The sequence below is a fragment of the Centropristis striata genome, chromosome 17 (assembly GCF_030273125.1).
Source record: "Centropristis striata isolate RG_2023a ecotype Rhode Island chromosome 17, C.striata_1.0, whole genome shotgun sequence".
Lineage (NCBI taxonomy): Eukaryota > Metazoa > Chordata > Actinopteri > Perciformes > Serranidae > Centropristis > Centropristis striata.
Window position 1 is genome coordinate 32,291,665 of NC_081533.1, and position 23,126 is coordinate 32,314,790.

Genomic DNA, 23,126 nt, shown 5'->3' on the forward strand with positions numbered 1-23,126 from the left:
CGTGGAATAGCCACAGAATCACTCAAATTTCCGTGAAACTGACACGGATTTCGCTACAATACAAGTTAATGACAGTCATATCCCGTGGCTATTCCAACATACAAAGTGATTATGTACATTCACTGAGTGAATATTTAGAAAATAAAACATATATTTCTCACTAGAAATGTGATCAAAATCCATTTTTATGCAGAAACTAAGTCAAAATATTGATTTTTTTCACTAAAAATGAGAGAAGTGTCCGTAGTGTGGTAATTGTGTGTCTTTTTTCGTAATTTTGTCTTTTTTTTGGTAATTTGTGTCTTTTTTGTGGTAATTTTGTGTCTGTTTTTGGTAATTTTGTTTCTTTTTTTAGTAATTTTGTCTTTTTTTTAGTAATTTTGTCTTTTTTTTAGTAATTTTGTGTTTTTTTTTAGTAATTTTGTCTTTTTTTGGTAATTTTGTGTCTTTTTTTATACAATGCAAGTTAATGACAGTCATATCCCGTGGCTATTCCAACATACAAAGTGATTATGTACATTCACTGAGTGAATATTTAGAAAATAAAACATATATTTCTCGCTAGAAATGTGATCAAAATCCATTTTTATGCAGAAACGAAGTCAAAATATTGATTTTTCACTAAAAATGAGAGAACTGTCCGCCATGTTTTTTGTTCTGACCGCCAGGACCTTGAAAGTCACGTGACTTGGAACAAACCAATAGGAAAAAAAATCCATGGAATAGCCACGGGATATGACTGTCATTAACTTGCATTGTATCGAAATCCGTGTCAGTTTCACGGAAATTTGAGTGATTCCGTGGCTATTCCACGGATTTTGACTTTAGCAAATCCGTGGCTATTCCACGGATTCCTGTGAGACCATGTTCTAATATTACCTACTTGTTCCGAGATTTACTCTTGCCTGCAGGCCTCCTGCTGGCTCTCCTTTTTCTCTCCATATTTTTTCTTTGCTCCTGTCAAAATGGCCTCAGTAAATGTCTTTTTAGTAATATTAGCTGGTTTGCTATGTCTTGTGATGTGTTGTTGCACTTGTTTGATTTTTGGCTGTATCAGCAAGTTGTTGACTCATTTTAATACGTCCTTGGAGGTGTTTATTATCAGGAGTTACTGGCCTGCATGTCAAATATAGATAGATAGATAGATAGATAGATAGATAGATAGATAGATCTCACACACACAGTTCAGATCACCCAAAAAACAAACAAAATGACCAAAAAAAGACACAAAATGACCAAAAAAGACACAAGATGACCAAAAAAGACACAAGATGACTAAAAAAAGACACAAAATCACAAAGAAAAGACACAAAATGACCAAAAATAAATAGATAGATAGATAGATAGATAGATAGATAGATAGATAGATAGATTACTATTAGAAATTCAGTTGTCACAGCAGTCCGGTATTCAAGTACAATGAAATACAATAGAATAAAATACTGAGGTAGCATAAAAAAAAACAATAGAAAAAAACACAGAATAGAACAAGGACACTTAAGAAGTTAAAAAAAGAAGATCAGTTGGTAGGATGGTTGGCAAGATGATGGTAATAATTAAACTGGTGATATGATGGCAACAATGCTATAGTGACTAGACGGTATATAATAATAATAATAATAGTACAGTATATAATATATATAATATAATATGTAATAATAGATAATAAACAATATAAAAAATATGAAAAAAAAAATATATATATATATAAAACACTGGGTTCAGGACTTAATCTTAATCATTAAGTGTTCTTTAATACAGCATGAAATTAGCAACATCTGAGGTCACAAAGCAAGTGGGATTTTCTCATACACTTCTATACAATCAGACTTTCTTGTTGCAGCCAGGGGAGTCGCCCCCTTCTGGACATCAGAAACATTCACAACATCTACATTTGTCCATATTTTCAACTTCTGTTTGCTTTTTACACACTAAAAAAAACATACTAAATTGATCATTTCAGCCCAGTCGCCAAGACTGAGCAGCGCTGCGATGTAAACAACAACAAATAAACAAGAAGGATCTCACAAATCATGCCAACATGACGGGACCAGGAGGCTGTTTTTATGAAATAATCATCCAGGACTGAACTGTTTGTTTGTGACAGGCTGGAGAGCTTCTCATGATTTTAATGAGCTGAAGAATATCTCAACTCTGACCAAACATCTGTTCAGAGCGCTGACATAAATAATAATATTCTCTGAGAGTGAACGGCCTCCACACACAGCCATTGATGTCACCTCGGCTCTATTTATTTCTAATGAGACGAGTACGAAGAGGCGGCGTTCACAAGTCCCCCGCCTGTGAAGTGACACACGGTGTTCAATTGTGAAATTCCACGCTGGAGCATGATTAAACCGCTCTTTTACTGCTCTCTGTTAGCTACCGGAGGCGTTCAAAACAACAGTTCAAAGTCTGTTTTTAAGGTGGTTTTTTGGCCTTTACTAGAGAAGAAACAGCAAAGAAAGACTGGGAACACCAAAATAAAGTAGGTTCAGCCATCTGGAATGGGTTTTTTTTTTAAAGCTTCCCAAAAAAATTAACCATTTATTGTAGAAAGAAACTGTAAAAACAAGAGTTATCTGTGGAATTTGAACTTTCCCACGGTCCTTGAACTGATCAATAGTTATGAGCACTTCTGTGAGAAAAGATGACCAAAACGAAGCTTAAATGTTGATTTTTGTGTCAGAATCTCATTATTCTACATGTGTCATACAGAATCTGTTTACACAGAGCAGAGAGGAGAGGACAGGAGAGGATGTTTACACAGAGCAGAGAGGAGAGGACAGGAGAGGCTGTTTACACAGAGCAGAGAGGAGAGGACAGGAGAGGCTGTTTACACAGAGCAGAGAGGAGAGGACAGGAGAGGCTGTTTACACAGAGCAGAGAGGAGAGGACAGGAGAGGCTGTTTACACAGAGCAGAGAGGAGAGGATGTTTACACAGAGCAGAGAGGAGAGGACAGGAGAGGAGAGGCTGTTTACACAGAGCAGAGAGGAGAGGACAGGAGAGGAGAGGCTGTTTACACAGAGCAGAGAGGAGAGGACAGGAGAGGAGAGGCTGTTTACACAGAGCAGAGAGGAGAGGACAGGAGAGGAGAGGCTGTTTACACAGAGCAGAGAGGAGAGGACAGGAGAGGCTGTTTACACAGAGCAGAGAGGAGAGGACAGGAGAGGCTGTTTACACAGAGCAGAGAGGAGAGGACAGGAGAGGCTGGAAACATGACAATACTTGAATATGTACAATATGTGGAGAAAACTGTTTTTGGTGATTTTACTTTGATTTTTGTATCATTTTGTGTTATTTTAGTTATTTTTCATCTTTTTTTGTAATTTTGTGTCTTTTTTTTGGTAAATTTCATCTTTTTTTTGGTGATTTTTCGTCTTTTTGGGGGTAATTTTGTGTCTTTTTTTTGGTAAATTTCATCTTTTTTTTGGTGATTTTTCGTCTTTTTGGGGGTAATTTTGTGTCTTTTTTTTGGTAAATTTCATCTTTTTTTTGGTGATTTTTCGTCTTTTTGGGGGTAATTTTGTGTTTTTTTATGACATTTAAACATGTTTTTTTCAAGGATACTGTTGGGCACTTGGAAAAGTGAAATATAAAAATTCAATTTTATTCAAATTTTTAAAAAAAAGTTTATCAGAGAAATTCACCTTTTTTTCTGAACTGTGTTATTCTACACAAAGCCATGTTTGAGTTGTTCTGATTGTGCTGATTCCATCGAGCTGCAGGACTTATAGGTTTATAGATTTTATAAATTGCAGTGAAATATAAGGAAACAGAGAGGAGAATGTAAACAACGCTCTGAAACAGCTCGTTAGGGTCATAAATTGGCATTAAAACATGCAAAACACGACCTCGTACTCCCAACACGTCAGTGAACATGTTGTATTCAACGCATGAGTTGACACAAATGCAACTAAACAAATAAATAGGTGAATTAATAAGCAGCACACAGGCAGATGGATATAACAGCGAGAGGTAATGGAGCGGGAGGGAAACCATCTCTGCTGTCAGACGCGAGAATTATGATGCATTCTGTTTATGATGCACGCTGCAGAGAAACATAATTTGGACTGAAAGGCAACAGAGAGAGTTCAGCACCACGGACAGCTCCGTCTGTCTCATGAAGACTACAGAAAGCTGCTTTTTCAGGAGGTTTCTGAGCCTTTTTAAAGAACTAGTGGGTAATGTGTCAACAATAATAATCCAATAATATACACTACCGGTCAAAAGTTTTAGAACACCCCAATTTTTCCAGTTTTTTATTGAAATTCAAGCAGTTCAAGTCAAATGAACAGCTTGAAAGGGTACAAAGGTAAGTGGTGAACTGCCAGAGGTAAATAAAAAAAGGTAAGCTTAACCAAAACTGGAAAATAATGTACATTTCAGAATTATACAAGTAGGCCTTTTTCAGGGAACAAGAAATGGGTTAACAACTTAACTCTATGGAGTCTTGGGCTATTTTGTCCATTTTTGAATTCTTTTCATGTCTTTGTAAGTCACTAAGTCTTTTTGTAGTCATTTTGTGTCTTTTTTTGGTCATTTTGTGTCTTTTTTTAGTCCTTTAGTCCAACATAAAATGTGATTTTGAATCTTTTTTTTACTTTCAAAACACTATCATGCTCAATAAAGAATTTTAAATGTTGCAAATGTGCATTAATTTCAGAGTAGACTGAGACATTAAACTGCATCATTTTCAATTAAATTCTAGAAAAGTTGGTGTGTTCTAAAACTTTTGACCAGTAGTGTATTTAGAATATATATAACATTCTGCATGACGAGTACTTTTACCTTTGATACTTTATGTACATTGTGATTCTGATACTTTGTACTTCAGTACAATTTTGAGGTACATAAGTTGAGTATTTCCATTTTATGTAACTTTACACTTCTAATTCACTACATTTAACAATACGTGGAGAAAACTGGTTTCTGGTCATTTTACGTATTTTTTTTTCATTTTGTGTCTTTTTTGTGTGTGATTTTCCTTGTTTTATGATCATTTTGTGTTTTCTTTGGTAATTTGTCATTTTAGTAATTTTTGGTATTTTTTTTTTTTACAACATTTGTGAAACTTGTGGGCACTTGGAAAGGTGTTTATATATAAATTCCATTTTATTACAATATTAAAAAATAGTTTATCAGAGAAATTCAGCTTTTTTTTCTGATTTCTGGCAGTCTTTTTTGGTAATTTTGTGTCTTTTTTGGCAATTTACCTTTGGAACAAGTGGTGAATACAGAAAGTTAAGACAACACAAGGGTTAAATGTAGAGGGTAATACAGTATGGTATATAAATATGGTTTCTAGAAGAAAAGATGAAACCTCTGCCGTTTAAAGCCTAATATTATATAATATTATTATGTTATTAGGATATCCTCTAATGAAGCTGCACTTTAGGAGTCATTATTTCCATAATTGTTGCACTGGAAATAATAATGATTCATTACACCAAAAAAGAAAACTATTGGAGAGAAATATGACGATGTTGAACACAAATTGTGCAGCAGAACAGTTTAACTGTCCAATAAATCATCTTCCAAGCGTTTAATTGAATATGTTGGCCCTCAGAGGTTGGAAACCACTGAACGGACTCAACTAATACTGGATGATTAGTGAGCTCGTCTCAGGCCTGAAGGGATATAAAACCATCCAGGATTAAATTAGACAAGAAAAAGCTTTCATATGTTTGTGCAGCAGAAATTAATCTTCTTTAACCACTGAGATTTATTCTGCTGAGGTCTGGACCTCCAGGTCAGGAGCTACGGGCCTGAAATACTTTAATCATTCATTTAAAACCAGCGCAGATAAAAAGACCCGTCACCAGAAAAACTAATCTTTGTGTCGTTTCTATTTGTCGTTTCCAGTTTTTCTTTAAAATACCGTCAAAAATACACCTTTAATCTGAGAAAGAAACTGTAAAAACAGGATTTATTGTCAGAATTTTAACTTTTGAATGTTTCCTTTGGAAAATGTAACCAAACAAAGCTTAAAATAGTGAAATGTCCGTCAAAATGACTTTATTCTACTCTCTGGGCTCTCTGGGCTGAATTATTTAATCTAGGTTACATTTAACTCTCTGAATGTATGTTTCTCTATGTAACTCTCTATGTATGTTTCCTTTAAGAGATTACCAAGAATCCAGAAAGAAAGAAAGAAAGAAACTGTAAAAACAGGCTTTATTGTCAGAATTTTTGAATGTTTCCTTTGGGAAATGTAACCAAACAAAGCTTAAAATAGTGAAATGTCCATCAAAATTACTTTATTCTACTCAAAAGATGTCCAGGTAAAAACTGGGCTGAATTATTTAATCTAGGTTACATTTAACTCTCTGAAAAGTATGTTTCCTTTAAGAGATTACCAAGAATCCAGAAAGAAAGAAAGAAAGAAAGAAAGAAACTGTAAAAACAGAAATTATCGTCAGAGTTTGAACTTTCCGATGGTCCTATTTTGTTAATTTTGTGGGTTTTTTGGTATTTTTTTTTAATATTGTAATTTGTTACAATGTTGTAGAATCCAGCTTCACAAACAAACATGTTCCAATAATATAACAAATTCAGTCTTCTCTGGTGAGTTTATAGAGATAAAAACACAGTTTTAATCTCTTTAATCCCGACTGGTTGACCTCCAGTTTAACCGCAGTCCGTCCAGGAGGAGTTGAAATTAAAATGTTGCCTCCGGTCTGTTTGTTTTTCTCCACCTGGCAGAGAATAAGAAGCACATGAATGAGTTCATGAAGTAGAAGAACTAAATAATGAGCCTGTGAGTGGAGTGTATGTGTGTGTTTAGCGCTGACGTCGTCATATCGCCTCCAGTCTCGGTTGTTCTGAAAAGTGTAAAGAAAATTGGATGCAAAGTAAAACTTAGCCGCCGGCTATCATTAATAAACACACTCACACACACACACACACACACACACACACACTGCTTGCCTGTGTCCTGGAATAACATTATTAACTTCTTTTTGCCTTTTTTACAAGTTGTTGAAATTAAATCCTGAGAGCTTCAGACTCATTTCATCCGTAACTGTGGAAGAGTTTGGAGACAGTGAGTCATAGCGTCTGACGCACTATAAACACTGATAATGGACATAATGGACGTTTCATATTACAGATTTATCTGCTGATGACATTAAAAGACTGTCTGTCTCATAATGGGGTTCTGTGGGGGGGGGGGGTTCTCACATTACAAGATATTTTACTAGAATAATCCTGGAAAGTCCGTCTAGACACGTGATGTGATGTGGGTTTGAACTTTCTGAGTTTGAACTTTCTGATGGTCAATATTCACTGAATACTGGTCATTTTACTTTAGTTTGTCTTGTTTGTGTCCTATTTTGCTAATTTTATGGGGTTTTTTTTGGGGGGGGGGGTTATATTGTAATTTGTTTGTGTGTTTTTTTAATTTCCTGTATTTTGTAAAGTTTGTGTCTTTGTTTGTTAATTTTCTGTCTTTTTTCTTAATTTTCTGTCTTGTCTCATAATGGGGTTGAGGGTGGGGTTGGGGGGGGTTCTCACATTACAAGATATTTTACTAGAAATAATCCTGGAAAGTCCGTCTAGACATGAGATGTGATCCTGGAAAAAATGGAAAAAACAAAAATTATCGTCAGAGTTTGAACTTTCTGATGGTCAATATTCACTGAATACTGGTCATTTTACTTTAGTTCGTCTTTTTTGTGTCCTATTTTGTAAATTTTATGGGTTTTTTTTTTTTTTTGGGGGGGGGGGGTTATATTGTAATTTGTTTGTGTGTTTTTTTTAATTTTCTGTATTTTGTAAAGTTTGTGTCTTTGTTTGTTAATTTTCTGTCTTTTTTCTTAATTTTCTGTCTTTTCTCATAGTGGGGTTGGGGGTGGGGGGGGGGGTTCTCACATTACAAGATATTTTACTAGAAATAATCCTGGAAAGTCCGTCTAGACACGTGATGTGATCCTGGAAAAAAAAGAAAAAAACTGAAATTATCGTCAGAGTTTGAACTTTCTGATGGTCCTTGAACGGATCATCTGTTATGAAAGTTATCAAAAGTAACCAAAACTTGAGTGTAATGTTGATATCTGTGTCAGGTTGGGGTTGGCGGTGGGGGGGGGGTTTCTCACATTACAAGATATTTTACTAGAAATAATCCTGGAAAGTCCGTCTAGACACGTGATGTGATCCTGGAAAAAAAAGCAAAACTGTGCAAGGGACCAGAGTTATTTCCTCAAATAAAATATGTCCACAAGAAGACAGAAGCCCAAGTTGTTCACAGGAAGAAAAATAAAAGAATATTGATATTAGTCATAAAGACACACGGAGCAAATGTCGTCTGTTGGCTGAAAATCAAATCCTGAAAACCTAAATCTCCCTCTCTCCATGTTTTGCGCTCTCATTATCAACCTCCAGGTCTGAGAGTTGAAGCCTTCTAACGTCCAGCAGGGGGCGACTGCACCGGCTGCAGAAAGAAGTCTGATTTTGTAGAAGTCTATGAGAATTTTACTCTACTTCTGACATGATTTGCAACTTTTTACTCTTTCTTTTATGAATTTTGAGTTTTTTTCAGTGTGACCAAGAAGTTTGCTTTCCAAAAATTAACATATCAAGATTAGTGCAGCTTTGAATTTTCCAGTGAAACTGATTTTTGGTCGTTTGACATATTTTTTTTGTCATTGTTCGTCTTTTCTTAGTAATTTTGCTTTTTCTTTGGTAATATTGTGTCATTTTAGTCATTTATATCTATTGTTTCTGTCACTTTGTGTCATTTTAGTCATATTTTGTCTTTTTTTTATGGTAAGTTTGTGTCTTTTTTGGTACTTTTGTGACTTTTTGGCAATTTTGTGTAATTTGAGTTTACTTTCACAACGTTAACAAATAAAGATTAGTGCAGCTTTTAATTTTCCACTGTTCCCCTTTTTATAATTCCACACGGAGCCTCTTCAGCCTGGCTGCTGTGTGGACAGATGCCACAGACTCCATTAAAAGTTTAGTTGTCCCCGTCCACCTGGCACCAAACTCAAACTAAAAGTTTTTCCTCTTTCACTGCTTTTAAAAAGCTGTTCATTGGCGTCTGTACATTTTATATTTTTCAGCACATTTTATAACAAACCAAACTGTGAGAACAGAGACTGAAAGAGTTTTGGACATGCAGCAGAAAATAACAACCTGCTCCTTTAGAGACAAACGCTTCACTTTAATGTATTCATGAGGCGGAAATCAAATGAAGGCGAGGGACTGAACTCAACCGAGGAAAATTACTGATAAGTCAAATTCATTTCCTGTGAAACCTTTTTCTTTACATGTACAGTTTAACTTTAAAAGAGAGCGAGGAAGTGAGACAGGAGAAAACTCTAACATCCTCTATGAAAGAGAAGACGAGAACGGTTTTATATAAATTCTTTTATGGAATATAAAAGAAGTCTGTGTAGCCGAGATCCATTAAAATTGAGTGTGATTTAACTTGTTTCCTTCAATATTCTTCTCGTTTTTCACTGTTCTCGTCATTTTCACTCTTTGGAGTTTTGAGCCTTTTTTTCTGTTTCTGCCTCCTTTTCATTCTGCTTGTGTTAAATAAAACATAATTTATATTAAAATATGCTTAAATAATATATGTAACATTTACTAAGGGTCAAAATCACTTTGTATAATACGACAAGAACTGCAGAAGATTGATCAAGATGGAAAGAACTTGTGAAAAACATCTCACACCTACAGCCACTTGGCTATGGATTATGGTGATGCACAAAAAACATGAAATATGATTCTGAAAATGAAGGGGTTTTTTTACTTTGCAAATGCAATCGTTTTAAAAGTTGGTAACAGATTAAAAAATGTTTTTTTTCCAAATCAGTGCTGGGTTATACATTTTTATGCAGACTACTCTACATTGATTTGTGACTCTTAGTGATCTCATAGCTAAAAGCTTTAGATGGTACCTGTTTATATAATATGACTTTTGGAGGAGTTTTGATGTATTTTTTTTGTTTTTTTTACTCCTTTTCATTCTGCCTCTACACAGAAATAAAATAATGTAGAGATAAAAGTAGTAGTAGAAATATGTACATACCAAATGGTGTCATCTGCATAAAAATGTATAATTAAAAAAATACCAAATGGTGTCATCTGCATAAAAATGTATAATTAAAAAAAATACCAAATGGTGTCATCTGCATAAAAATGTATAATTAAAAAAAAACAAATGGTGCCATCTGCATAAAAATGTATAATCCAAAAAAAAAAAGTTTTGTCCATAAAAAGTTTTATGTGTCTGCAACATTTAAAACAATTTAAATTAAGAACAAACCATCATTTTCAAAATCAGATTTTATGTTTGTATGTGTTTTTTTACTCCAGAGGGTTCAGGTTTCACTTTAAGGTTTTTAAGTTTTAGGTCATAATATCTCTCATCTGTATGTCCTTTTATAACCTGCTCCTGGCTCCTGCTGCCAGAGATTAAACGTTGGAAAACCAATAATTCGAAGGAACAATTAGTTCTTCTTTTTTATATTTAAAGATATTCATTCACTTGAAAATGTTCTCATATAAATGTTGGCTGTTCAGGAACATTTCATAATGAGATTCATTTGATGTCTTGTGTGGATGTGTTGAATTAAACTAAAATTCTGAGAGGAATATCTTTTTTGGCAATTTCTTGTTTTCTTTGGTAATATTGTGTCTTCTTTGGAAATTTGGGTCTTTTTTGGTAATGTTGTGTTTTTTGGTAATTTTGTGCAATTTTTAGTAATTTTTTAGTAATTTTTTGTCTTTTTTTGGTCATTTAGTGGTGGCTCTTTCTGCAATATTGCAGCTGAATCAAAAGTCTGAGAGGAACATCAGAGAGCAGGGAGAGAGAGCAGTGTGACTGATGTGATGTGAAATGTGCAGGAATGTAGAACGGCAGCAGCCAGAAAGTTGTCGGTTCAATTCCCCTGAAACAGAGCAGCGGCAGCAGGCAGGAGAGCAAAACGGTTTGAGATGAACAGAGAGCGGCGGGTTGCCAGACGCTCCGCTGCCTCGCCGCCTCGCCCCCGGGCTCGTCTGCATGCTCTCTCACTGCTTCCTCTGTTTGTCTCTTTGTCTTAATATGAACCGTCATCTCATTATCAGACGACACAGGTGATATTCTGCTGTTTATAGATCACAGAGGTGTGTGTTCCACGCCGTTTAAAGAACACGACACTCAGCGAGTTACATCAGACACAGAGCAGCACATCACCTTAGTGCTAACTTCTCGCTGCAGCTGGCAATAAAAAGACAACATGTTCTCTATAACAGTAGTTCTCAACCTTCTTGAGTCGCGACCCCCAATTTAACATGCATGTTGTCCGCGACCCCCGCTCACTGAACACAATCTCACACGCACAGTTCAGATCACCCTAAAAACAAACAAAATGACCAAAAAAAGTAAACAAAATGACCAAAAAAGACACAAACTGACCACAAAAGACACAAAATGACCAAAAAAAGTAAACAAAATGACCAAAAAAGACACAAAATGACCACAAAAGACACAAAATGACCAAAAAAAGAAACAAAATAACCCAAAGAAGAAAACAATAACCAAAAAAGACACAAAATGACCAAAAAAAGGAAACAAAATGACCAAAAAAGACACAAAATGACCAAAAAAAGACACAAAATGACCAAAAAAAGAAACAAAATAACCCAAAAAAGAAAACAAAAACCAAAAAAGACACAAATTGACCACAAAATGACCCAAAAAAAGCATTAAGTGACCAAAAAGACTAAAACACATTAACACATGAACACTTTAACACAGTGGAGACAAGGTTGAGAACAGCTGCTCTATAAATAGGAGCTCAGAAGTCCGTGCAGCCCTCAGCTGTGGACTGCAGGCTCTACAGAGTGGATCCATAGCATCAGGCCGAGGCTTTAGGACACTGGGTCTGGACCAGTTTATGAACCATTTCTAGTATTTTCTATGAAAACCAATGCACTTGAATTTAGTCATATCAGTCAAACAGTTAAAAGCAAAAACATGTTATTAGAGTACACCATTTATTGGAGAAAGAAGCTGCAAAAATAGACATTGTCATCGGAATTTGAACTTTCCGACGGTCCTTGAACGGATCATCTGTGACGAAAATTTCCGTTGTAAAAAGTGACCAAAACGAAGCTTAAATGTTGATATTTGTGTTAGAATCTCTTTATTCTACATGTGTCAATTAAAATAAAGTGTTTGCACTAACCAGATCCTGTTAAAAACATTAAATTCTGCTAAATATTCACTGAGAATCTGTTTACACAGAGCAGAGAGGAGAGGACAGGAGAGGCTGTTTACACAGAGCAGAGAGGAGAGGACAGGAGAGGCTGGAAAGTTTTTTGGTCATTTTATGTTTTTTTTTCGTATTTTTTCTTTTTTTGTCTTTTTTAATATTTTTGTGTCTTTTTAGTATTCGTGGAGGGGGGTGATTTTGTGTGATTTGGGCTATTTTTCGTCTTTTATTTGGTAATTTTGTTAGGTTTTTTTTTTTTTACAAAGTTTGTGACACACTCTTAAAAAAAATGACACTGGCTCAACTTAATAAAAATGTTGTAACAATTTGCATTTATCTTTTTAAGTGATTCCAACTAAGACATTATTGAGTGTTTCCCATGAGACTTTTATTGCTGAACTAACTCAAATAGTCTAGTACAACCAACATGATTTATTTGTCCTCTACAAGCTTCATTATGTTGAACCAACTCAATTTTTATATCAACGTTTTAGTGTTAACAAGTGGTCAAATTACTCTATATAAGTTGCTGTAACTCCTTTATTTTACTTTCTTTCTACTCAGCTTAAGTTTCATTACCTTAATACTTTTCCTTGTTAAGTGAAGGCAGAAATGCTTATCCAAAATCAATATATTTCTGAGTTAAGACATCTTTCTTCATTTTTTAATTTTGATCAACTTCTTGAAATAAGTTATCAACTTAATAAAACAATGGACATGTAACAAATTGTATTTTTTATGCTGAAAAAGCTCGTGTTTTTAAGTCATGCTAACTAACCTCCTGAATCTTTTCTTAGAGTGCACTTGTGGACAACTGGAAAAGTGTTCAAAAATAAATTACATTTTATTACAATTTTTGAAAAATAGATTCATTTTCATGATGTATGTCATTATAACCTGGGTCAGTGTTTTGTTTTGTTTTTTCACGGAAACTGCAGCCTTTTTTAGGTGTATTTATAATGACGTGTGACTCTCGGCTCTCATAGGAGTCTATGGCTGGTGCTGACAAATGTTCTGTTCTGTCCTTAAGGTTTGAGATCTGGTTGTCCTTTTCATGTCTCTTAAATAACCAGAGGAATTGTCTTAAATCCACGTCTAATTTCTGTATCATTTTTCTGACATAAGAACAACTTTTTCCTGCTTTTTCCTGTTTCTCTGTATTTTGTTCATTTTCTGTTCCTGCCCTGAGGCATTACAGGAACAAAAGGGCAACATTTGGGAAACCAGAAAGAGATTAGGCAGGGACATGAGGCTCAGCGAGTCCCCGCACAGCTTGTGTTTCTCTCTAACATGATTTGGCACGATGCCCTTATCACAAATTAAACGTCCCAGACTGATAGAGGGTCGTGGACCCGACCTGGACCCGGGTCAGTCCCTGCTGAGTCAGGTCACGTCTCGCTGCAGGTCACGTAGAAGGTTTGTATAACCTGCTGTCCGAACGTCTCTCCCACATCCACCAACAGCTGATCAGTCAGTGAAACGTAATGCTGAAACCAGATCTGTTGTAGTCCACTAACACTGTATACTAACGACTTTTTCGTGTCTACTAAGACTTTTCCAGTCTCGTGAAAACTTCATTTTGTCTTCTAGCACAATTAAGACTGTGTCTGTCTACTGAAGACTTTTCCACATATAGTACTCTTCCATGTAAACTAAGACTTTTCTATGTCTACTAAAGACTTTTTCATGTTTTCTAAAGACTTTTACTGGTATGCTAAACACATTTCCATCAGTTAAAGACTTCCTTAGTGTCTTGAAGACTTTGTCCTGTCCTCTAAGACTTGTCCACTCAAGACTTTTTCTTGTTGAGTAAGACGTTATTCACGTCTACTAACAACTTTTCCATGACCACTAAAGACTTCTCCATGTCTACTACAGACTTTTCTATGTCTACCAAAGACTTTTCTGTGTGTACTAAAGACGTTTCCAATCTCCTGAAGACTTCGTTCTGTCTTCTAAGACAACTAAGACTGTGTCTGTCTACTGAAGACTTTTGCATGTCTCCTAAGACTTTTTCCCCATCTACTAAAGACTTTTCCACATATAGTACCGTTCCATGTCAACTAAGACTTTTCTATGTCTACTAAAGACTTTTTCATGTTTTCTAAAGACTTTTACAGGTATACTGAATACATTTCCATCAGTTAAGACTTGTCCAGTGTCTTGAAGTCTTTGTCCTGTCTTCTAAGACTTGTCCACTCAAGACTTTTTCTTGTCAAGTAAGACGTTATTCAGGTCTACTAACAACTTTTCCATGACCACTAAATACTTTTCTATGTCTACTAAAGACTTTTCTGCCATATACTAAAGACTTTTCCGCCATATACTAAAGACTTTTCCGCCATATACTAAAGACTTTTCCGATCTCCTGAAGACCTCTTCCTGTCTTCTAAGAATTTTTCTTGTTTCAACTAAGACTGTTTCGTTGTACTAAAAAAAGATTTTTCCATGTTTACTAAGACGTTTTAATGTCTGCTAAAGACTTTTTTCCCATCTACTAAGACTTTTTCACATATAGTGCTCTTCCATGTCAATTACGAATATTCCATGTCTACTAAAGACTTTTTTCCCCATCTAGATTTTCTCACCTATTCTAAAGACTTTTCCATGTTTTCTAAAGACTTGCAACATTTAAAATTCTTTATTGAGCATGATAGTGTTTTGAAAATAAAAAAAAGATTCAAAATTACATTTTACGTTGAACTAAAGGACTAAAAAAAGACACAAAATGACAAAAAAAAGACACCAAAAGACACACAATGACTAAAAAAAGACACAAAATGACCAAAAAAAGACACAAAATGACCCAAAAAAGACACAAAATGACTAAAAAAAGACACAAAATAACTAAAAAAAGACACAAAATTACAAAAAAAGACACAAAATGACCAAAAAAAGACAAAATGACCAAAAAAAGACACAAAATGACAAAAAAGGACACCAAAAGACACAAAATGACTAAAAAAAGACACAAAATGACAAAAAAAAGACACAAAATGACAAAAAAAAGACACCAAAAGACACAAAATGACTAAAAAAAGACACAAAATGACCAAAAAAAGACACAAAATGACTTGCAAAGACATGAAAAGAATTCAAAAATGGACAAAATAGCCCAAGACTCCATAGAGTTAAGTTGTTAACCCATTTCTTGTTCCCTGAAAAAGGCCTACTTGTATAATTCTGAAATGTACATTATTTTTCAGTTTTGGTTAAGCTTACCTTTTTTTATTTACCTCTGGCAGTTCACCACTTACCTTTGGACCCTTTCAAGCTGTTCATTTGACTTGAACTGCTTGAATTTCAATAAAAAACTGGAAAAATTGGGGTGTTCTAAAACTTTTGACCGGTAGTGTATATATACAACTGAACGTGTGAGGCAAAGCCAAAGCTTCAGGTAGATTACGGGACTATGACAGACGTTTATCTCCAGATGTTGCTCGACGCTCCGTAGCAGCAGATGCTAACGCTCACACACACACAGAGGTGGATGTGACGGTGCTGATCATGTGACCTGCTGTCTGTCTGAGCAGATGGCGTCTCTCTCTCTGTGTGATTGAGGACGGATCAGACTCTCACCAGTTGTTTTAACTGTCCTCAGATGACTCAGCAGCTCAGCCCGACAGCTGCTTCATCACTAATGACACAGCACATAAATCCAGTTCAATCTATGGAGGCATAAAGGAGCAGTTAGAGGAGATGAAGACAAAGACAGCGTGGTGATTATTACAGACGGGTTACATAAGAACAGAGCAGAAACAGAGAGTTGTGATGTGTGGGCGGCAGATATGTTCCTCTGGTAGTTTCTATGGTTTCATATAGCCATGTCTTATACAGTTCACATGTTCAGATGTTGGACTTTTCTTCACCTCCTCCTCCAGTTGATCACCTCCCGCCTCCTCCCTGAACGTCTCACAAACAGCCGCCGAGGCAGACTGATTCCTTTTCAATTATCCAGGAAACACTAAGAAAAGCCCCGGGGAGAGATGTGGGATTTGGGCCGCTGTTATGCAAGAACGGTAATCCTCGTTCGTCCATGTTTTTGATTGTTTGAAGAGGCACTTTTTTGGTGAAGATTTTAGATTAGATTAGATTTGACTTTATTTATCCCACAGCGGGGAAATTTCTTTGTTACAGCCGCAGAAAATCACACAATATTAAGATAAGATAAAAAACAATCTAAGAAAAGACATTTAACAATATGCAAAATATACAAAATAATAATAATATACTATATACAATTTAGTGCAAATTAAGTGGAGAATGTGCAGAGTGCAGATTATATGCAAAAATGTTCAGATTGTGCAGGTGTTATACAGTCTTATGGCAGATTTTGGGAGGAATAAAAGCAGCTGAATTGATCGACAGCACAAACTTAACAGCATAATTGTTAAGTATAACTAGAAAATTTCCTCTGGGGAAATTCTGAAAGGGCCACGGGGGCTACTGCCGGTGTGTGTACACTATGATGAGATTCTTCAGAGATTTCAAAAAATTAATTCTAGTAATGTTATGATACTATATTATATACAAGGAGCACACCTACAACAAACATTCCTTTTCAAGTATTCATTTATACAGCAACCTATGACCTTTAACCTCAAAAAGTGTGTGTGTGTATCTGTAACTGTAATCACATCAAAGATCAAAGGCAATCAGATCAAAGCAATCAACTGAATTAACTGACACCTGCTAATGTCCCGGAACATTGACAGGTGGAATTTCTGGCCTCGAACAGAAAGCATTTTTGGCAAAACCATAATACCTATCATTGATCCGACTTCACTTTGAGCGTCCCGAGTTCTTCCTGAACGTCTACATGTGATTTTTTTAAAGAAAAAAAAAAAAATAGCTTTGTTAGAGCGATCTAAAAAAACTGTTCCATCTTCCTTTTTTCCAAAATCTTCCTGCGTTTTTAATATGGGACCCAATGAGGCTGTTGGTGGTGTTGGTGGCGCATCTGTGCGTCCTACACCCAAACTATAACTCTGACAGCTTTACCAGAGGATTGTGAGTGAGAAGACAAATTTTCCTACGTTTCTATGTATAAATTATCTCTGTAGAGTGGAATTTGCGGCCTGGAGCGCAGTTTTAAAATTTATTTTTTGACAATTTTTTCTCTCCCTCTACACTCTGGCGATGATGTCACACACTGTGACACGAACATTCCGTGCAATACACACCCATTATAATCTCAGAATTTCTCCAAAAATGATCATGGTCATTGAACAGGGATTGATAAAAAACTATATGACCTATCGAAACGTGGATTAACACACCGATACACAAGACTTGTGTCTACTGTTTAAAGTTTAAATGGAGTCTCTAGGTGAAATTATGCCGGAGAAGTAGACGTTTAAAAATCTCCAATGATTGTTATTTTTCGCTCATTTTTTTTCGGCCGTCCCATTCATTTCAATAAGAAATTTTGGGCAGTTTTTCGCGACTTATGTCCATAGAGAAAAGTAATATCACACCGATCCCGCCATTATAAATCTGAAGATTTTGGAAGTATTCATAGGGATTTAGAACATTATGATATGAGAAAATGAAGTCCATTCCCATGCTGTTTCATAAATTGTTGCAGCATTTGGGGTGGGTGAAGTGGGTTTAAAACCATTTGAAACTCAGATTTGGTGCTAAATTGTACCTTTTTTTTACTTGAGAATTGTTAAAGAAATTATCAAAATCCCACAGATATTCACTTAAAAACAACAGAGAGGAGAGGACAGGAGAGGCTGGAAACATGACAATACTGAGAATATGTACAATATGTGGAGAAAACAGTTTTTTCTTCATTTTACTTTTTTTGTCTTTAATTGAGTGTTTTTTTTTTTTATTTTACACTTTTTTTGGTAATTTGTGTCTTTTTTGGTCATTTTGTGTCTTTTTTGGTCATTTTGTGGGTTTATTTATATGTGGGCTTTTGTGTCTTTTTTGGGGGTAATTTTGTGTTTTCTTTGGTAATATTGTGTAATTTTTCGTCTATTTTGGTATTTTAAAAAAAAGGGTAATTTTGTGTTTTCTTTGGTATCATTGTGTAGTTTTAGTGATTTTTTGCCTTTTTTGGTAATTTTGTGTAGTTTTTTTGGTAATTTTGTGTCATTTTTTGTTGATTTTACATTTTTTTGTGGGGGGAAATATGTACAGGTATATATATATCTGTGTCTTTTTTGGTCATTTTGAAGGTTTATTTATATTTAGTGTCTTTTTCTTGTTAATTTTGTGGTCACATTATAATATGGGTTGAGTCTTATCTAAATGTTATACTTTTTTAATCCCAGAATTAATTAAAAAATGGTCAAAATCCCTCCAGAATCGCACATTAAAACACCAAGACTTTGATGAACATGAGGGAAAATCCATGCTGTGATTCGCTTTTAAAAACTTTTTGATATTTTGTCAATCTGTAAAAACTTAACTCAGGCTGGCAAGGTAGGAAGAGAAAAAAGTCTGGTAATAATAATAAATAAAATGTGAGACTTGAATCGAACTGAGCTGCAGCTCAGCTCCGGCCTGAAGAATTTAACAGTTGGCAGAAATGTGAAGCGATGAAAACAGTTTGAAGACGACCCGGGGATATGTTTTATTTTGATTTTGGCTGAGAGATAAATGTCGATGTAGTAGTAAAGGGAAAATGTAATTAACAGCTTCTTCTTCATCCCTGCCCTGTAGAAGCAGCAGCTCAGTGCCAAAAAAAATGTTATAAACAGCAGGAAGCAGGAAGAGCAGGTCAGAGGAGGACAACAAGAAACAAAAACAAGATTCAGAGAAATGCTGAATGTGCATTTGTTCAACCCTGAAATGCATGTTTTCTATAGTTGATCACCAAAGATCCAGTTCATCTGAGAAAGGAACTGTAAAAACAGACCAAAATTTGTGTTAAAATGTTGATATTTGTGTCAGAATCTCTTTATTCTACATGTGTCATTTAAAATAAAGTGTTTGCACTAACCAGATCCTGTTAAAAACATTAAATTCTGCTCGAAGAAGTTTACACAGAGCAGAGAGGAGAGGACAGGAGAGGCTGGAAACATGACAATACTGAGAATATGTGCAATATGGAAAAAAAACTGGTTTTGGTAATATTATGTCTTCTTTTGTCATTATGTGTCTTTTTTGTTAATTTTATGTATTTTAGTCATTTTGGGGCTTTTGTGTCTTTTGGGGGGTAATTTTGTGTTTTCTTTGGTAATATTGTGAAATTTTTCGTCTTTTTTAGTATTTTTAAAAAAATGTTTGGGTAATTTTGTTTTTTTTTTGTATCATTGTGTAGTTTTAGTGATTTTTTTGCCTTTTTTTGTAATTTTGTGTAGTTTTTTTGCCTTTTTTTTGGTAATTTTGTGTAGTTTTTTTGGTAATTTTGTGTCATTTTTTGTTGATTTTACAAACTTACTTTTTTGGGGGGTAATATGTATAGGTATATATATATACATATTTACAACATTCGTGACACTTGTGGACACTTGGATAAGTGTTTGTATAGAAATTCCGCTTTATTCCAGTTTAAAAAAAAAAAAAAATTAACAGAGAAATTCTTCTTTATTTTTTAATCATTCTAACTGTGTTATTCTGCACAAAAACATGTTTGAGTTGTTCTGATTGAGCTGCAGGACTTATAGATTACATAGATTTTATATATTGCAGTGAAATTAAAAGGACACAGAGAGGAGAATGTAAAAAAAAGAGCAACTGATGCAGCTCGTTGGGGTTAATCCAGAGTCTGACCTTTGACCTTTGACCTTCCCCTTTGCTCCTGCAGCCGACCTGCTGGGTGAACACGCTGTGCCTCCCCTTCACCCTGGTCTACACGCTGCAGGGCGAGTGGAAGTTCGGCAGCACGCTCTGCTTCCTGCTGCCGTACGCCCAGGGCCTCGCCGTGCACGTCTCCACGGTGACGCTCAACGTCATCGCCCTGGACCGCCACAGGTGGGAGGGGCTTAGAGCTCAGAGTCTGTGGTCTGGTAGATTATCTACTACATTAACTGTCTGAGGGAAGTTTTAACAAGACACACTGTAAAAAATGTTTGTAGAAATGACGGTAAAATATTGTCAAATTACATCACAAATAGGGTGTAGATTGTGTATCACTGTATTAGACACTTTTAATTACTGTAAATCAAAGAATAGCACAAAACTTTAACTTTTACTGTCATAAACTGTAGGAAACACACAGTTTTGCTGTAAAAATATAACATTACCATGTACAATTAATGGAGAAATACCATGATGTCACAATGACACAATCACCCTAAAAATAACAGGATTATTCATTCTAAATTACAATAAAAGCATCACAACATTGTAAAACACCTAGAAAATGTACAAACATGAAAAAACAAGCTCTATAATATAAATATACCAATAGGAACCTTGCTAAATGTCATTTACAGTTGTGTTTAAAATAAATGTTAAAGTGATATAGTGATTGGAGTATTTACTACTTTTTACTGCTATATTTGATTTACTCCACATTAACAGTCTTATCATAACATGTGTTCCTATCAGTAGCAGCTCAAAACCAGATAATTTACTATATTTTATAAAGTGATTACATTAATATTGAGCAGAATTTAGACTTTTTAGCATTTCTTTAAGTTTTTTTTCATTTTTTACAATGTATGTTGAGAGAAGTCAGAGTGTTGTTTTAAAGGTTTGGAGGTTTGGAGGTTTGGAGGTTTTGGCCCCAGTTCAGGTCTCTAGAAGCTAAAAGCAGCTTTTGATCCAAAAACAACAAACGCTGGGCTGCCAGCAGACCTCAGAGACTCGTTGGCAGAGCGGAGGCACTCGGTGCTGCCGGGCCGAGTCCTCCACCCGACTCTCTGCTGACTGCAGGCCAGAACCAGAACCAGAACCAGAACCTGAGGAACACTAATGAGCTCACATCTCTGCTGCTGAATCAGCTGCACAAACACTTTCTATTTCTCAAGACTGAAGAGGGGAATATTGGAGTTTGGCTCCACTTGTAATGGAAAAAAGAGTTTGATTTGTTTTTATTATGAGCCAAGATGAAAATTAAAATAAAATAAAATGCAGACCTGGAGGAGGGGGGTAATATTTCCAGGAAATAGAGGCAAATCCACAAGGAAAAAGTTGCAGATTCATGAGATTAAAGTGGCAAATCCATGAGAAAAACGTCCCAAATTTATGAGATTAATGTGGCAAAATCTGCATTCATGAAACTAACTTTTCCCCCCAGATTTGCCACCTTAATCTCATAAATCTCCAATTTTGTCTCCTAGATTTGCCACTTTTAATCTAAAAAATCTGCAACTTTTTTTTCTTGTAAATTTGTCACTTTAACCTCGTAGATTTGCCACTTTTTTCTCCTTAATCTGTAATTTTTTTCTTGTAGATTTGCCACTTTAATCTTTTAAATTTGCCACTTTTTCTCATAAATCTGCCTCTTTTTTTCTCCTAGATTTTAATGTCATCAATCTGCTACTATTATCTTGTTTGTTTTTCCCACTTTAATCTCATAAATCTGCAACTTTTTCTCTAATGGATTTGTCACCTTTCGTAATTTGTAACTTCTTTTCCCGTAGATACGTCACTTTAATCTCGTAAAGTTTCGAATCTTGTCTACAGGTTTTACCACTTTAATCTCATAAATCTGCAACTATTTTCTTGTTGATTTGCCTCTTTTTTCTCATAAATCTGATACATTCTTCCTCTTAGATTTGCCACTTTTAATCTTGTAAATTTACGACTTTTTTTCTTAAAGATTTGTCACGTTAATCTTGTGAATTTGCCACTTTTTTCTCATAGATTTGCCACCATAATCTCATGAATCTGCAACATTTTTCTTATAGATTTGCCACTTTTAATCTAAAAAATCTGCAACTTTTTTTTCTTGTAAATTTGTCACTTTAACCTCGCAGATTTGCCACTTTTTTCTCCTTAATCTGTCATTTTTTTCTTGTGGATTTGCCACTTTAATCTTTTTAATTTGCCACTTTGTCTCATAAATCTGCCTCTTTTTTCTCCTAGATTTTAGTCTCATCAATCTGCTACTATTGATGAAAAAACAACACTCTTTGCTACTTGCAAAGTTGTTAAGTTTCATTTTAGTTAACCATAAAGTGTCTTTAGATGATACATTTTTTAAATAATAAAACATTTAGAAGCATCAGAACGTCTCAGAGGTTTAACTGAGCGACCTCTGAAGACACGTTTGTTCTCTCATTCATAATTCACGTGTAACATCCTTTCCCCTCATGCTTTAAAAATAAAACGTGTGTGTGTGTGTGTGTGTGTGTGTGTGTGTGTATGTGTCAGGTGTATCGTGTACCACCTGGAGACCAGGATGCGTAAGGACGTGTGTTTCGGCGTGATCGCTCTGACCTGGGTGCTGAGCGCCGTGCTCGCCAGCCCTCTGGCCATCTTCAGAGAGTACGGATCCTTCACCCTGGAGCCCGGACACACCATCCAGGTACACACACACACACACACACACACACACACACACACACACACATTCTTGTACTTCTATCTTTGTGAGGACCCTCATTGGAACAGTGAATTCCCTACATACAGTTTCAGTTAATTATCATTATCATGTAACCTTTAACCCTTAAAACTCTGTTGGTTAAAAACATGTTCCGGTCCTCACTATGTAGGAAGTACAAGAAAAAACACACACACACACAAATTCTTGTACTTCTATCTTTGTGAGGACCCTCATTGGAACAGTGAATTCCCTGCCAAGGTTATAATAGTTTTGGATTTTTCATTTGTTTTAGTTTTAATTGGGTTGTGAATTTTTCTTTCAGTTCAATTCAGTTAGTTTTAATGAGTTTTTAGAGTGAGTTTGCTAGTTTCAGTTTAGTATTTATTTTTTAAATTGCTTTAGTTTTAGTTTAGTTTTAGTGTTAGTTTTAGTTTTTTGTAATGGGGTATTTGTTGGGTGGGAGAT

General features: G+C 35.3%; 1 protein-coding gene across 1 annotated transcript in view; it reads left to right on the top strand.

Annotated features, from left to right (window-relative positions):
- npy2rl (neuropeptide Y receptor Y2, like) overlaps positions 1-23,126 on the top strand; it is a 92,180-nt gene that overhangs the window by 64,266 nt on the left and 4,788 nt on the right. Inside the window, 3 exon segments of the mRNA XM_059354888.1 lie at positions 19,974-19,984; positions 19,986-20,140; positions 22,490-22,643. Coding sequence (XP_059210871.1) covers positions 19,974-19,984; positions 19,986-20,140; positions 22,490-22,643 — 320 coding nt within the window.